At 38.5% G+C, this 16,246-nt stretch overlaps 1 protein-coding gene across 3 annotated transcripts in view; it reads left to right on the forward strand.

Moving 5' to 3' along the window:
• The window catches only part of ABI1 (abl interactor 1), a 110,232-nt gene that overhangs the window by 75,942 nt on the left and 18,044 nt on the right, over window positions 1-16,246 (forward strand). For all 3 annotated transcript variants that reach the window (XM_070728227.1, XM_070728228.1, XM_070728226.1), the window contains exons 3-6: window positions 23-199; window positions 7,837-7,937; window positions 11,399-11,539; window positions 14,500-14,600. In XM_070728227.1, coding sequence (XP_070584328.1) covers window positions 23-199; window positions 7,837-7,937; window positions 11,399-11,539; window positions 14,500-14,600 — 520 coding nt within the window. The remainder of the gene's footprint in view (window positions 1-22; window positions 200-7,836; window positions 7,938-11,398; window positions 11,540-14,499; window positions 14,601-16,246) is intronic.

Below are 16,246 nucleotides of genomic sequence, written 5' to 3' on the forward strand. Positions count from 1 at the left end.
TGTCTTTTTATTTTCTTTGCAGACAGTGGACATACATAAAGAGAAAGTTGCCCGTAGAGAGATTGGCATTTTGACAACCAATAAAAATACTTCCAGAACACACAAAATTATAGCTCCAGCAAACATGGAGCGTCCTGTAAGGTATATTCGGAAACCGATAGACTACACAGTATTGGATGATGTCGGCCATGGTGTGAAGGTAAGCCTTTGGTTCTTGTTCTAGGCTTTGTCAATCATTTCAGATAGTAAATAAGACTGATATGATATTTTGGTCCTTCTAAATTGATTTTTGCTTAAAGTGCTTTATTCTAATATAACTTGGAAAAGAAATTCAGTATTTGGTGATGATCTTTTTTTTTTTCTTGTTTTATATCAGTTTTAAGCTTTTCGTATTCAGATTTTAGATTCCTAATTTTTTTATGAACTGAATTTATTTTCAGAAGTTTCTTGAGAAACCAATTACCGTGTTATGTTTCTTTAAAAAACTTAGACGTATACAAAACTCTATAAAGAGGAAGTACAGCTACAAATATCAGCTTTAACATGAATCTAAAAATACATTTAGGATGCTTGCCCTACCATTTTACACAGCCTTGACAATTCTGATAGAATGGACTCTAATTTCCTGCTGTATTGTACAGCAGTTATGACAAATGTCTTTTGAATGTTTGAAAATAGCAGTTGTAGTCATTGTAGTCATATAGTGACTTACTGTATGACTACAATGGAATCTGCCCATTATGGTTATATGTCATGAGAGTCATAAAGTACTCACGCCCTTGACCAACTCAGTTTTACAAACTTTTTTGCAGTGGTTTTTTAAGATAACCTATTGTTTACCATGGAGCATTTATGATAAAAACTGGAAGATGAAACTGGTTTTCAGTAAAAACATAGAAAATTTCAATCACATGACGTCTGGATGCCACATACTGTCATAAATGTGGACCAGTTACCAAGCAATCAAAATATGATAATGTGATTCTTTCTGTGTGTGAGACAGAGGGGGGAAGATAGAGGTTAGGACTAAGAGGAATAGAGGGGGAGAGAGACAGGGAAAGAGAGAGGGAGGGACTGAGCTTCGGAATAAGGTCATGATGGTGCAGTGTTTAGAATACAGCATTGCATGCTAACTGCTCACAGCCAGGAGTTTGATCCTGAGTGCCTCAAAGTTGAGTCAGCCTTCCATCCTTCCAACATTGGTAAAATGAGGATTCTTGGGGAGGGGGGAGCAATATGGTGACATTGCAAACTTCCCATAGAGTGCTATAAAGCATGTGGGGCTGTATATAAGTCTAAGGCTATTATTTATTTATTTATTTATTTATTTATTCAATTTTTATGCCGCCCTTCTCCTTAGACTCAGGGCGGCTTACAACATGTTAGCAATAGCACTTTTTCACAGAGCCAGCATATTGCCCCCACAATCCGGGTCCTCATTTTACGCACCTCATAAGGATGGAAGGCTGAGTCAACCTTATTATTATTGCTATAAGTACCATTTGGGGGGCTGTCAAAATTTTGAATGGGCACTAAATCTGTTGTTCCTCAAGTAATTAGATTATTTTTCACTGACAGGTAAACAGTTTAGGTATAAACTTCAGTGTTTCATATGCAGCCCCCATATCTTGCTGGAATGTTACCAGAGTATTCTACTGCATCTAAATTTTGAACGGTAGCTAGTCTAGGTAGATTTTGATTGATTAAAAAACAACAACACTTATTCGATAAGATTAATTGTTAATGAATTTAAATATCATGACCTAGTATTGTGTCAAAAAATTAGCGTTTCCTGTCCTCACCCCCCACAAGATGTGCTAGATAAGGGGAAGATAATATTTTTAAAGACTTGTTTGCCATTGGATGCAATAGACAGTTGCTATATGATTGCATTAAATAAATATTATTGTAATATTTGCATCCAGGGATATTGCTTGTTTATTTTTGAGGCAAAAATAAATTTGTATGTCGGAGAGGGGCGGCATACAAATCTAAATAATAATAATAATAATAATAATAATAATAATAATAATAATAATAATAATAAAATGCTTGTCTTATTTTTGAGATTCTTTAGCTTATATCTTATTTTATCTTTCACACACATATAAAAAATAATCTTTACATTATATATTTTTTTCTAGAAACAATTGAAACTGTTGAGGCCTTTGGGTAGTTTATAATAGCACTATATGTTAAACATTGGTTTTGCTGAAAACTGAGTGAATAAAGGCATTGATGCAAAAAGAACTGTTGAAGGAACAAGGAAGTAGGAGTATAACATCAGATCTGCTTTTTCCTCTGAAAGTAGTTTATGCAAGTCACTTCCTTGAAGTCTTTTAAGCAGAGACACGCTGTGCAAAAAGTCTATAAAAGGACAACTCTGTAGATTTAAAATTGCCCAAATTACCAATCATTGTGCTCCTAATGGCTTTCATTCTTTATAAAGGCAGTCATTTATGATTATGCATCTTGTATAGCAGTAATCAGAGGTCAAATTCAGATGTGTTCATCAAGCCATTAGATATTGATGGACTCTTTCGCCACTATGTTCATTTATTAAAGTTGTGTGCTGCCCAACTCTCAACAAATTCTGACTGATTCATTCATTACAGGGAGAGAGAGAGTGGGAGGGAGGGAACGAGAGAGAGAGAGAGAAAGAGGGAGAGAGAGAGAGAACATAAAATATAAAGATAAAATTGCACAATTAAGTGAGGTGCCTCACAACCCCTTACCAAAGGATTAGGTTAAAGGTCAGGTTTTCACAGCAGCAGAGTAGGTAGCTATCCAGATTTGAGGGTAAACCTTGCTCTGGACAACAGGTTCTATTAAGATAAGGCACTCTGGAGTCCCAATGAATTATATTGTTTAAACCGTGTGGCAGATCTCCAGGATCAAATCAGCCAGTCAAATGTATGGGAGATCGCAGATCCTTTATTATTATTCATTTTCTGCGCAAGGAGCATTTCATTTGTGGTTGCATGCATTTAGCGACATTAATGTGTTGAATGCACATATGTATAAGATCTAAATTGGTATGAATTCAATTTCAATTCATTCATTTATACATTCAATTGATAAATCAATACATTTGTGCATCTATCCATTTTGCAGATGTTATTGAAACCTAGTAGGAAATTTCCTCTTAATTATCTCATTTGAAATAATAATAATAATAATAACAACAATAATAATAATAATAATAATAATAATAATAATAAGATTTGTATGCCGCCCCTCTCCGAAGACTCGGGGCAGCTCACAACAATAATAAAATAATGTCACAGTAGAACAAATCTAATATTAAAAGAGAAAAAGACATATAAAACCCTATCATTTAAAACCAAACAACACATACATACCAAACATAAAGTATAAAAGCAAGGGGAAGGTGTCTCAGTTCCCCCATGCCTGGGGGTATAGGTGGGTCTTGAGTAGCTTACGAAAGACAAGGAGTGTGGGGGCAGTTCTAATCTCTGGGGGGAGTTGATTCCAGAGGGCCAGGGCCGTCACAGAGAAGGCTCTTTCCCTGGGGCCCGCCGAATGACATTGTTTAGTCGACAGGACCCAGAGAAGGCCAACTCTGTGGGACCTTATCGGTCGCTGAGATTCGTGCGGCAGCAGGCGGTTCTGGAGATACTCTGGTCCAGTGCCATGTAGGGCTTTAAAGGTCATAACCAACACTTTGAATTGTGACCGGAAACTAATCGGCAACCAGTGCAGACCACGGAGTGTTATAGAAACATGGGCGAATCTGGGAAGCCCCACGATGGCTCTCGCGGCCGCATTCTGCACGATCTGAAGTTTCCGAACACTTTTCAAAGGTAGCCCCATGTAGAGAGCGTTGCAGTAATCGAACCTCAAGGTAATGAGGGCATGAGCGACTGTGAGCAATGATTCCCTGTCCAAATAGGGCCGCAACTGGTGCACCAGGCGAACCTGGACAAACGCCCTCCTCTCCACAGCCGAAAGATGATTGTAATTTTTGAAGTAGGCATTTATGAATAGGAATAGCAATTTATTTTGAAGATTGTAATGTACTGATAATGAAATTGAGTTTAAATATCTAATCTTAAATCAAAAGTCTTATTTTTTGTCTCGTATAGTTAATGCATCCACTTCAGCAACCACTACAGGTAGCCCCTGGCTTAGATCATAGTTGAGTCCAAAATATATGTTATGTGAGACATTTGTTAGATGAATATTGCCCCATTTTACAGTCTGTCTTGCCTCAGTTGTTACGGGAATCACTGCAGTTGATACATTATTAACCCGGTTGTTAAGTAAATTTGGCTTTCCCATTGACTTTGCTTGCCGGAAGGTTGCAAAGGTGATCACATGATTTTGGGACACAGATATGAACCGGTTGCCAAAGCATTCAAATTTTGATCATGGAGATGCTGCAAATGTGAAAAATGATTACAGTGTTCCCTCGATTTTCGCAGGTTCGAACTTCGCGAAAAGTCTATACCACGGTTTTTCAAAAATATTAATTAAAAAATACTTCACGGTTTCCCCCCCTATACCACGGTTTTTCCCGCCCGATGATGTCATATGTCATAGCCAAACTTTCATCCGCCTTTAATAAATATTTTTTTTAATAAACCTTAATAAATAAACATGGTGAGTAACAATCTAAATGGTTGCTAAGGGAATGGGAAATTGTAATTTAGGGGTTTAAAGTGTTAAGGGAAGGCTTGAGATACTGTTCATAGCCAAAAATAGTGTATTTACTTCCGCATCTCTACGTCGCGGAAATTCAACTTTCGCGGGAGGTCTTGGAACGCATCCCCCGCGAAAGTCGAGGGAACACTGTATGTCAGTTTTTTCAGTGCTGTTTTAAATTGGGGACTACCTATGGTTATATAACTTCTATGGCATCCCAGGGCCTTCAAAATTTTTGATGTACACTAGTTTCTGTTTCTTCTCTTGGAGATGAATCGCAAACATAATCATTTATGGAAAAATGTGCTTTTGTTAAGCACATTTTGATTGGATCAGACTGTCATTATTAAATTCCTATTTTCCTTAGCTGGGCTTTATTTCTATATAATAGTACCAAAGAGAAAGAAGAATACAGATTTGTATTCTGTACTTCTTGGGAAAGAAAAAGTAAATTGTTTATAATTCTGTAGAAGTACTTAGACTTCTCATGGGGAAGCTCACACTTTAAAAAAAAATGCTTTGGGTACTGAGTTAGAAGAAGAAGCAGTACAGTTCCTTTACTGTGTGGCTGCTTAAACTACATGAAGAGAAAATAGCGTGAACTAAACTGGCATTGTGTAAACTGGACTAGTGTTTATGTCTATCAAAGCAGCTTTGGGACAACTGCAGCATAGAAATGTCTGCTTCATCCCTCATGTGATGCAAATTGGCCTATTATAAAACCAGCTCAGTGAAGGCTATATTGATTAATACCTAGATTAGGGAAGTTTCCATGTAATATTATTTTATAAATTCAATTTTATAAATGCCAGCCAAATTACAGAGGAATTTTGGTACAATTTGCCACCATCTCCATTTGTCCCATCTCCATTTCTACCTAGTGTGCCATGAGACATGGTCAGGTGTGCCGTGGGGAAATTAAACATGGGTCCCCAAACTACCGCCTGCGTGTTGGATACGGTCCGCAGAGGCCATTTATCCGGCCCGCCTCCAGCCGCCTCCAGCCGAACATAAACATTCCCCTCACAATCCCTCCAGCTACCAGCGACAGGAAGAGTGGAGGCACAGGGAACACTCACTGACCAATCACCTTCTAGGATTCATCCCGACCACTAGCGAGGAACCAATAGCAGGCCGCCTCTCATCCACACCCAGGAAGGTCCCAGCTGGGGCTGCTGTGCACTTGTCATTGTGTGGCCGCGGTGAGTGGTTGAGGCTGCTACTCCTCCCCATGGTCCTGATTTCTAATCCTGGTCAGGACTGGAGGTAAATGTTGCCACCACTAGATGAAGCCTCAGCTGGTTATGTTTCTCCTGATGGTGTATATTATTAACTATATGTATAATATGTACAGTGATCCCTCGAGTTTCGCGATCTCGATCTTCGCGAAACGCTATATCGCGATTTTTCAGAAAATATTAATTAAAAAATACTCCACTCTTCTCTCTCTCTCTTTCTTCCTCTCTCTCACTCTCTTCCTTCCTTTCTCATCTCTTTCTTTCTTTCCTTCTCTCTCTTTCTCTATCTCTCCCCCTCTTGCTCTCCCTCTTTTTCTCACTTTCCCTCTCTCGTGCACAGGGCAGGCGGGCAGGCAGGCAGCGGACAAGCGGCGGGCGGACAAGCGGCGGGCGGGCGGGCAGGCGGCGGACAAGCGGCGGGCGGACAAGCGGCGGACAAGCGGCGGGTGGAGAAGCGGCGGGCAGGCGGGCAGGCAGGCGGCGGACAAGCAGCGGGCGGACAAGCAGCGGACAAGTGGCGGGCGGACAAGCGGCGGGCGCGGCAGCAGCGAGGAGCCGAAGATCGGGGTTTCCCCTTTGCGTGGGCGGCGGGGAAACCCCGATCTTCGGCTCCTCGCTGTTGCGGCGCTGCCGAGCAGATCAGCTGCTGGGCGGCGGAAGGAACCTTCCCTGGGTCTTCCCAGGTGCGGAAGTAAAAACACCATCTGCGCATGCGCGGCCATGGAAAAAAGGGCGCGCATGCGCAGATGGTGTTTTTACTTCCGCACCACTATATTGCGAAAAATCGAGTATTGCGAGGGGTCTTGGAACGTAACCCTCGCGATACTCGAGGGATCACTGTACTGTGTTAGAGTGTCATTTTGTGTCATTTTGGCTGGTGGTGTGCCCCAGGATTTTGTAAATGTAAAAAATGTGCCGCGGCTTTAAAAAGGTTGAAAATCACTGTTCTAAAGTATGGTGTATTAGTGGTAGTTTCTAAACTGTGTCTCAATTGCTCTAACCATAACACGCTATTTTCAGTTATGATAGAAGAACTGTTACAAACCTTTTTTGGCGGGAACTTATTTAGTCACAAATGAAAGCTTGATGTATCTGAATAGCAACTGCCAGTTTAAAAAAAAATGCCAAAAAAATTTCACCTACTGTAGTATTTACTATGAAATACTATATTGCCGTATTTAAAATCAGTATTTAAAACCTGCCATGTGGACAGTAATAGACGTGCCATTAATTTCTGCTTTTCTTCCTCCTTTTATTTTTGCCAACGTAAGTGGCTAAAAGCCAAGGTAAGAAGAGTTATTTATCATTTGATCCAGAACAGCCTGTGACAATAGATGCTGAGCCATTACACTTGAAAGCTAGTGCTCTCTCCTATACTTCTCTGCTCCTTTCCCCACTCATAGGTTATTTACATGTGTTTAATTTCAGCTCCAACTGACAGTTAATATATTACTGATATACATCGACAGAGGCATTTTATTCATAGATAACATTTAATTCCTCTAATAACATAGTGCTTTGCTTTGATCCAGCAGACGAGTTTTCTCTTTTAACATTTTAAAGAAGGTTTCCCAGAAACACTTGCATGCCTATGGTAATTCTGATGCAGTTGGGGAAAAAATACATTGATAAATCTTGAATATGGAAAGCGTCTCTTTGGTGTAATATGGTCAATGAAATCAGATTTGTTTCATAAACTAACACCACTTAGAATTTGTTCACCAGTGGGCATGAAATTGCAAATGGGATGGTGGGAGAAATCAATTATCCTTAAGCCTAACTGAATAGACAGCAAAATAAGCTGTATTCAAAAAGGTGTCTGGGAACCCTTTCTTCATATTATGATGCTGAAACATTCAACATTTATTTGAACTGCTCTATTTTTTTTTTTTTTTTGGAAAAAAATATATTTAAGCATTATTCTGGTTTTCAGCATGGAAGCAATCAGCCTGCAAGAACTGGCACTTTGTCGAGAACAAATCCTCCTACACAGAAACCACCAAGTCCTCCTATGTCAGGCCGAGGAACGCTAGGGTAAGGTTTCTCCTTATTATGTACAATTCTGTCTCTTTATTTTCTAATGGGAAGTAACTGGAATCCTAAGTCTGTCTACTAATAATTCATGTAGTGGTCCCAGAACCATCTCCAAAGTCGGCGATGGTGAACCTTTTTTCCCTTGGGCGCACACTATCCCGCCTGTGTAAGTGCCCACACCCATAATTCAGTGCTTGGGGAGGGTGAAAATTGCCTCCCCTGCTGCCCCGGAGGCCCTTTGTACTCCAGAAACAGCCCATCTTCCAACATTTGGTGGGCCAAGTAAGCCTGTTTTTCACCTTACTCAGGCTCCAGAGCTTCCCTGGAACACGGGAAGGGTTAAAACACCCTCCTCCACCCCACTGGAAGCCCTCAGAAAGTAAAAAAATGCCATCCTCCTTGTAAGCTGAAAATCAACTGTCCGCAGCACATGTGCATGTTGGAGCAGAGCTAGGGCAACGACTCGTGTGCCTGCAGATATGGCTCTATGTGCCACCTGTGGCACCCGTGCCATATGTTCGCCATCACTGTCCTAAATGATGATGCGAAGATACCAACTCAATGGCTGGAGTGCCCTTAAAATTCTGTTACTGTCCTAAAGGTTTTCTGAATATCCAAAATGAATTTTTGCTCTGGAACCAATAATTTTTTTTGTTTAGGTTGCTGGACAGTTAAAAAGAAAATCTGGATTAAACTTTTATTTTATTTATTTATTTATTTATTTATTTATTTATTTATTTATTTATTTATTTATTTATTTATTTATTTATTTATTTATTTATTTATTTATTTATTTATTTATTTATTTATTTATTTATTTATTTATTTATTTATTTATTTATTTTGTCCAATATACAATACATATTGAAGAGGATAGACATGAGGTATTATATATAAAGAAAGGATATAAAAGTAGAGGAGAAGATATATGAAAGGAAGAAAAGATATATGATATATGAGATAAGGAGAGACAATTGGACAGGGGACGAAAGGCAGGCTAGTGCACTTATGTACGCCCCTTACTGACCTCTTAGGAACCTGGAGAAGTCAATCGTGGATAGTCTAAGGGAGAAATGTTGGAGGTTAGGGATTGACACTACTGAGTCCGGTTATGAGTTCCACGCTTCGAGAACTCGATTGCTAAAGTCATATTTTTTACAGTCAAGCTTGGAGCGATTAATATTAAGTTTGAATTTGTTGCGTCCTCTTGTGTTGTTGCGGTTGAAGCTGAAGTAGTCATTGACAGGCAGGACGTTGCAGCATATGATTTTGTGGGCAATACTTAGATCGTGTTTTAGGCATCGTAGTTCTAAGCTTTCAAGACCTAGGATTCATTTTCTTATTCTAATTTTCAGAGAATATCAATTCTGGGAGAAATGCTGAACTTAAGAAAAGAAGATTTTATTTCATGCTTTTGAATATAAGAAGCCCTTAGAGCCTCTTAATAAATAGCCCCCAATGCCTTTAGGATATGTTAGACTGCACTTCTGATTATACTTGCTAGATTAGGGGTGTCAAACTGGCTTTCTTTGAAAGCCAGATCAGCATTGTAGTTCTCTGGGGCCCAGGTGGATGGACACCTTCTACAGCATCCTGCCGGCAAAAACGGGCAGTGATGGGAGGAGAACGTAGCCCCTGTGCCCCGTTTTGGGGCTGGATGTCTTCCTGTAGCACCATGCCAGACAAAATAGGGTTCAGGGGGCACATGCGCTTTCTGTGCTCCATTTTGGTTGCCAGAGGCACCGTGAAACAGTCCTTTCACTCCCCTGTTCTAGTCTAACTAGTACCTGTGCTAGTACCTGTGCTGACAATCAATGAATGTATACTAAATTGGTCAGAGGCACCATGATGGCAAAAGCTGTTCTGTTGCATGGGCAGGAAAGTTGGTAACTAACCATTTTTTCCTTGTTTAGATGTGTTACAGCGTTTGGCATAGTGCATGGAAAAATAACCAACAACCTTTTCTTTTTAAGAGGCAAAGATGTTGCTTTCTTGGTAGAAATGCAGAATAATCAAGAATCAATCTTGCCACTTTTGGAAACAGCTTGTGCTAGTTTAAAAATGGGATACTTCAGTGAATTACCCTGCATTCAGAAAGTATCCAGACCTCCTTCACTTTTGACAATTTTGTTATATTGAAGACTGATTTTCCATAGTTGTAGAAATTCATTTTGTTTTTCAGTGATCTGCACTTAGTTCCCTAAGATGAGAAAGTAAATTAAAATTTTAGAAATGTGTAAAGACACACACACACACACACACACACACACACACACACACACAGCATTAAACATAATCTATTAAGCCAAATAGTTCCAAACAGAGATTTGAGAAAACTTAAAATAAATTTTTAGATAGAAATAATTTAATTGGCTTTAAGGCATTATTTACAATTTGATAAATAAGGAAATAGTTGGATGAGTATATACATCTTTAGCGAATGGACTATAATTGTTGAAAACCAAAAGAATAAGTTTGGGGCTATGCCAATAAATTGGTAATAGCAATTTAATGGGGCTACCTTTGAAAAGTGTTCGGAAACTTCAGATCGTGCAGAATGCAGCTGCGAGAGCAATCATGGGCTTCCGAAGGCATGCCCATGTTACACCAACACTCCGCAATCTGCATTGCTTGCCGATCAATTTCTGGTCACAATTCAAAGTGTTGGTTATGACCTATAAAGCCCTTCATGGCATCGGACCAGAATATCTCCGGGACCGCCTTCTGCCACACGAATCCCAGCGACCGATTAGGTCCCACAGAGTTGGCCTTCTCCAGGTCCCGTCGACTAAACAATGTTGTTTGGCAGGACCCAGGAGAAGAGCCTTCTCTGTGGCGGCCCCGACCCGCTGGAACCAGCTCCCCCCAGATATCAGAGTTGCCCCCACCCTCCTTGCCTTTCGCAAGCTCCTTAAAACCCACCTCTGTCGTCAGGCATGGGGGAATTGAAATTTTCCCTTCCCCCTAGGCTTATGGAATTTATACATGAATGCTTGTATGTATAATTGGTTCTTTAAATTGGGGTTTTTTAGATTATTTTTAATATTAGATTTATTCACATTATCTTTTTTATTGTTGTTAGCCGCCCCGAGTCTTCGGAGAGGGGCGGCATACAAATCTAATAAATACAAATACAATTTAGATTTCTCTGCATATTGTTACATTTATAATCTTGTACGCCGCCCTGAGCTGTCTCGAGAAGGGCGGCATAGAAATCTAATAAATAAATAAACTTCCCATTTAACTTTTGCTGAGACTCCGTGTATTTGAGGTAGTCCAGCATGCCTAGAGAAAGTATCAGGTATTTATCAATAATATAATTTATGTAAAGAATACTGCTGTGCCGCGGACATTAAATTACTTAACAGTTAAAGTCACAGTGCAATGATTGGCTTCATAGTAATCTAATGGATTTTTCATTTCTTTTTTCTCTTCTGCCCACTTGTGCTTCATTTTGCCAGACGGAACACTCCCTATAAAACATTGGAGCCTGTCAAGCCACCCACAGTCCCCAATGATTACATGACCAGTCCAGCAAGACTTGGAAGTCAGCACAGCCCTGGAAGGACTGCTTCCTTGAACCAGAGGCCGAGGACACACAGGTAAATGAATTGGAGTCTTGATGCCAAGTCAGATCTTGGCAAGCAATAATAGAAGCTGGCAAAAGGAGATGAATATGTTTTATTTGGTGCAAACTATTTGCTGTTTCCAAAGTTTTAAATAGGAGCTTTTCAAGCCTGGGTGCTACAATAGTGACACAGGGATACATTAGAAATCTCAGCTACTTTCTCTGTATCTTTGAGGTTTCTATTTCTTTTTAGTCAGAGGTTCACACTTTAACGGACCTATTTTATTGCCTTTTTCAAAAAAGAAAATTGCCCTATTATAATTTAGTAATTGATCATCATATTTGTGCAGGATTGGTTTAGAGAGCCATGTTTGCAGTTCAAAAGCCATGGTTTATCAATTTCTAGGTTTAGAAAAAACCAAGGAATATTGTTTGAATTAATAAAACACGTGGAGTACATGTATATGATGGATTCATTTTAAAGCATAGTATTGATTTATTTCACCCTACATTTTTAAGAACTTCTGCTGGAAACAATACTTATTCTGGACATAAGTCGAACATCATCTTGCGAATTATTCTTTAAATTGAGGGATTCTCAAAAACTGTATGTAGGGAAAGCATCCATATTTCTTATGACCACATAATGGCATTTGACCAGAGTACCTCCGGAACCGCCTGCTACCGCAAGAATCCCAGCGGCCGATAAGGTCCCACAGAGTTGGCCTTGTCCGGGTCCCGTCGACTAAACAATGTCATTTGGTGGGCCCCAGGAGAAGAGCTTTCTCTGTGATAGGGTTTGATGTGCTTTTTAATATTAGATTTGTTTTTTGCTGGAATATTGTTTTTATTATTGTTGTGAGCCGCCCTGAGTCTTCGGAGAGGGGCGGCATACAAATCTAATAAATTGAATTGAATTGAATTGAATTTTTCATTAGTTCCTGCTGATTTTTATCCATTAAAACAAGCTCTATGTTTATCATCTTCCCAGCCTCTAAAGTGAAATTTCATTCTATAGCAGTGCTACCAAGATTATTGAAATGATCCAAAAACAAGCATGATCTCAGAATTACTTTTTCTGTTGCTCTAAGATGGAAAGAGGAGTTTAAGACTAAAGAAGATTGCAGAAGGAAAATCTGTCTATCTGCGTAGACTTTTATTAAAGACTTCTCCAATTGTAAAAAAATAATCTTTTATTCAACTTCATTGGTCAAATGTTGGAGAAAAGAGGTTATATATTGGTTGCTCTAACACTACTGGTGCTTTGAGAATAAAACTGCTTTAAAGAAATAAAGGCAAGATTTTTCAGCACTGTAACATAGAGCTACCAAAATGATTTGACATAGATAGCAATAATAATAATAATCTCCGAGACCGCCTCCTGCCGCACGAATCCCAGCGACCGATTAGGTCCCACAGAGTGGGCCTTCTCCAGGTCCCGTCAATGAAACAATGTCGGTTGGTGGGCCCCAGGGGAAGAGCCTTCTCTGTGGCGGCACCGGCCCTCTGGAACCAACTCCCCCCAGAGATTAGAACTGCCCCTACTCTTCCTGCCTTCCGTAAACTCCTTAAAACCCACCTTTGCCGTCAGGCATGGGGGAACTGAAACATCTCCCCCTGGGCATGTTTAATTTATATATGGTATGCTTGTGTGTATGTCTGTTAGTATATGGGGTCCTTCTTAAATCTTTAAATATTTTAAATTGTCAGATTATTTATGATTTGTTTCCACGTGTTGTGAGCCGCCCTGAGTCTTCGGAGAGGGGCGGCATACAAATCTAAGTAATAAATAAATAAAATAAATAAATAATCTTAATCAACGTTTTCCCTTAATGACAAAATAGGCTTTAATGCCCAGCATTCTTTGGGACAAAATATTTCTGTTCTGAGCCTTTTGCTAAAACACTGTGTTATTTAAAGCAGTTGTATAAATATCTTATTTATACATTATTTGAGACAGCAGAAATGGACTCTTCAATATTCAAAGTGGCTTGAGATTAAATTCAGCTGCAACCATGGCAACACGTTCCAGGTCCTTGGCATACGAAATGCCAATTTTTGTGAGAATAATCTCCATTATTGGTTGCCATTTTTATCGTTTCACTTATTTTGATTGAATTATTTCCAACTAACTACATGTGATGAGTGAATGTTTGCCTTGCTTTGAATTAATATATGGAACATAGAATAGCAGATTATTTTGGATTTTTGAACAACTTTTCTCAATCTCTATGGAGATTCTCAGTCATCCAGGTCATGGTACTTTTTCAAGAAGCAATTGGACTTCTTTGAAGATGTTTCACTTCTTATCCAAGAAGCTTCTTCCATTCTGATTGGATGGTGGGGAATGGAAGGATATGTCTTCGAGTCTTCAGAGGGGGGCGGCATACAAATCTAATAAATTATTATTAATTATTATGATTAATTATGTACTCCTTGAAGACATTTGCATTCTTTTACACAATTGTTGAGGCCACATACTATCCGATTGGGGAAAAGTCATATCTACTACTAAAAAACATATCTAACTAGTTCTATTTAACTTATAAATGATAATTGATTTACATAATACTTATGTAAAACACTTTTCCTGATACTTTAATCCCAGGAAAATATATCTTCTGTTCAATGGAATCACAATTTGCAATTGTCACAATCTTAAAGCTTTTATTAGACAGTTTATGATCTTTAATTAATTTAAGCCACCTGCAAACATTCAGAGTATCATATGTCTTTTTTAAAGTCTCAGATTACTCCTCCCAGCTTTTATATTAAATACTCATAAAACTGCTTTTTTTGCTGGAATATCACATCCGCGTTTCTTGAAATCAACTCTGCGGTTATCCCAACCATCATCTGGGATTCATTCCCCCTCTTTTCTCCTTTTCTTTAGAAAGAGTTTTTTTAAAAAGTGTGGTTCATGATTTGCTTTCGTGTTTAAGAGTCACAAATGTTATATTAACAATATTTTATTTATCTGCTTGTTTTGAGTAGCGGTAGCAGTGGAGGAAGTGGCAGTCGAGAAAACAGTGGCAGCAGCGGAATTGGCATACCCATTGCAGTGCCTACACCGTCACCACCAACTATTGGCCAAGGTATTTATTGAACAAAGCCCAGAAACCTGTTGTAACAAAGAATCCAGGGGGAAAATGTATTCTGTACAATATATCGTCATTACCTCTGTCATCTGGAATAGTTCCTCTGCTAACGGAGAGGGGCGGCATACAAATCCAATAAATAATAATAATAATAATAATAATAATAATAATAATAATTCTTGCAGTGATTTAATACAGCCACTAGATATTGGTCAACTCATTGATGGGGCTTGCTGATGGATGTAGTTTTTCCCCACCGAGAGAACAAGACCCTGTTACATAAATAAATTTCAAGACAACTGAACATTTGTAGAGCTATGTTGTGATCATAGAACACAGAAGGAATGAAAGCATTTATCTTTTATGTTTATGTATGAAAATGAATAGAACCTGGTTTAATTTTTTGTTTTCATAGTTTTTTTAAATTTTTTATTTGAAAGCAGCCGTGATGATTTTCCTTCGTTATCATTGATAACAACATTTTGGGTGCTGAAATACACCCCCAAAATTGGGTTTGATTTACCTGTGATATATATGATTGTTTTTTCTCTCCATTTTTTAAAAATACCATTCCAAATATAACTATTCCATATATATTTGTGTCTATCCACACGGATGCAAGCAATACTCTCAAATTTTTAATAAAAATCCTTTTAAAAATGCACTGTCACAAAATAAATAATTTTAAATATTAAAAGTTTTCGGAGAGGGGCGGCCCCGAGTTTTCGGAGAGGGGCGGTATACAAATCCAAATAATAAAATAAAATAAATAATAAAAGATGAAAATTTTGACAGTTTCCTATCTGCTGGCAGTACATTTTTCATTGGATTTTGTTAAAAAAAACTGGGTTTAGTTTATCAGTAGATGAACCTATCTGCAAGTTTTAAACTAAGTTATTACTCAGAATAGTGCTGAATCCTCATGTAGAATAAGAAAAGCAGCAATGAGCAAACCAAATTTCTTTAATGATTAAGGTGACGAGTTCGAGTTTATTTGTAGCTCAAGCTGTGACTGGCAAGTAAATAATTTTAGCAGCACCAATAACTGTTTTTTTCTTCTAGAGCTCTTACAGGTTTCCAAATGTGCTCGAGATGGACAGCAGGCTGAGTTCAACCTTTTCAGAATAATGACCTTTGTTTATTTTTTGAAGTACTAGATAGGGTTCCTTCACAAACTTTTTTTTACAGGACTGATGGATTGGTGGAATTGGGATTTTGTTCTTGTGTGGTTTTGACTTGAATATAATAACAGTAACCATTTGCATAAACCATCTTACAATTTCCAGGGGGAAAAATATTATGCTGGAAAGGAGTAAGGAATAGTAAGTGAAACAAATGAAATAAGAGGAAAGGAATGGGAAAATAGCTAAAATTAATTTACACCAACTGTAGCCACTGCCCTGAATTTTTTATTTTGTTGCAATCTGCCTTTGCTTTTCCAAGTTGCATTATGCAGCTATGTACACAGTACTTTGTTATTCATGCAGTATTAAGGAATAATCATAATTTTAGGACTTAACTTCCTAACTGCACTTTTGTTTTTTATCTTCTGCACAGTCTACTTATTTAAAGAGACATAATAGCTCTCAAAGATTCATCATGAATATTGCAGCTATGTAGCATCGTGTCTTTTGAGATGTTAA

The sequence above is a fragment of the Erythrolamprus reginae genome, chromosome Z (genome assembly GCF_031021105.1).
Source record: "Erythrolamprus reginae isolate rEryReg1 chromosome Z, rEryReg1.hap1, whole genome shotgun sequence".
In the NCBI taxonomy this organism is placed as follows: domain Eukaryota; kingdom Metazoa; phylum Chordata; class Lepidosauria; order Squamata; family Dipsadidae; genus Erythrolamprus; species Erythrolamprus reginae.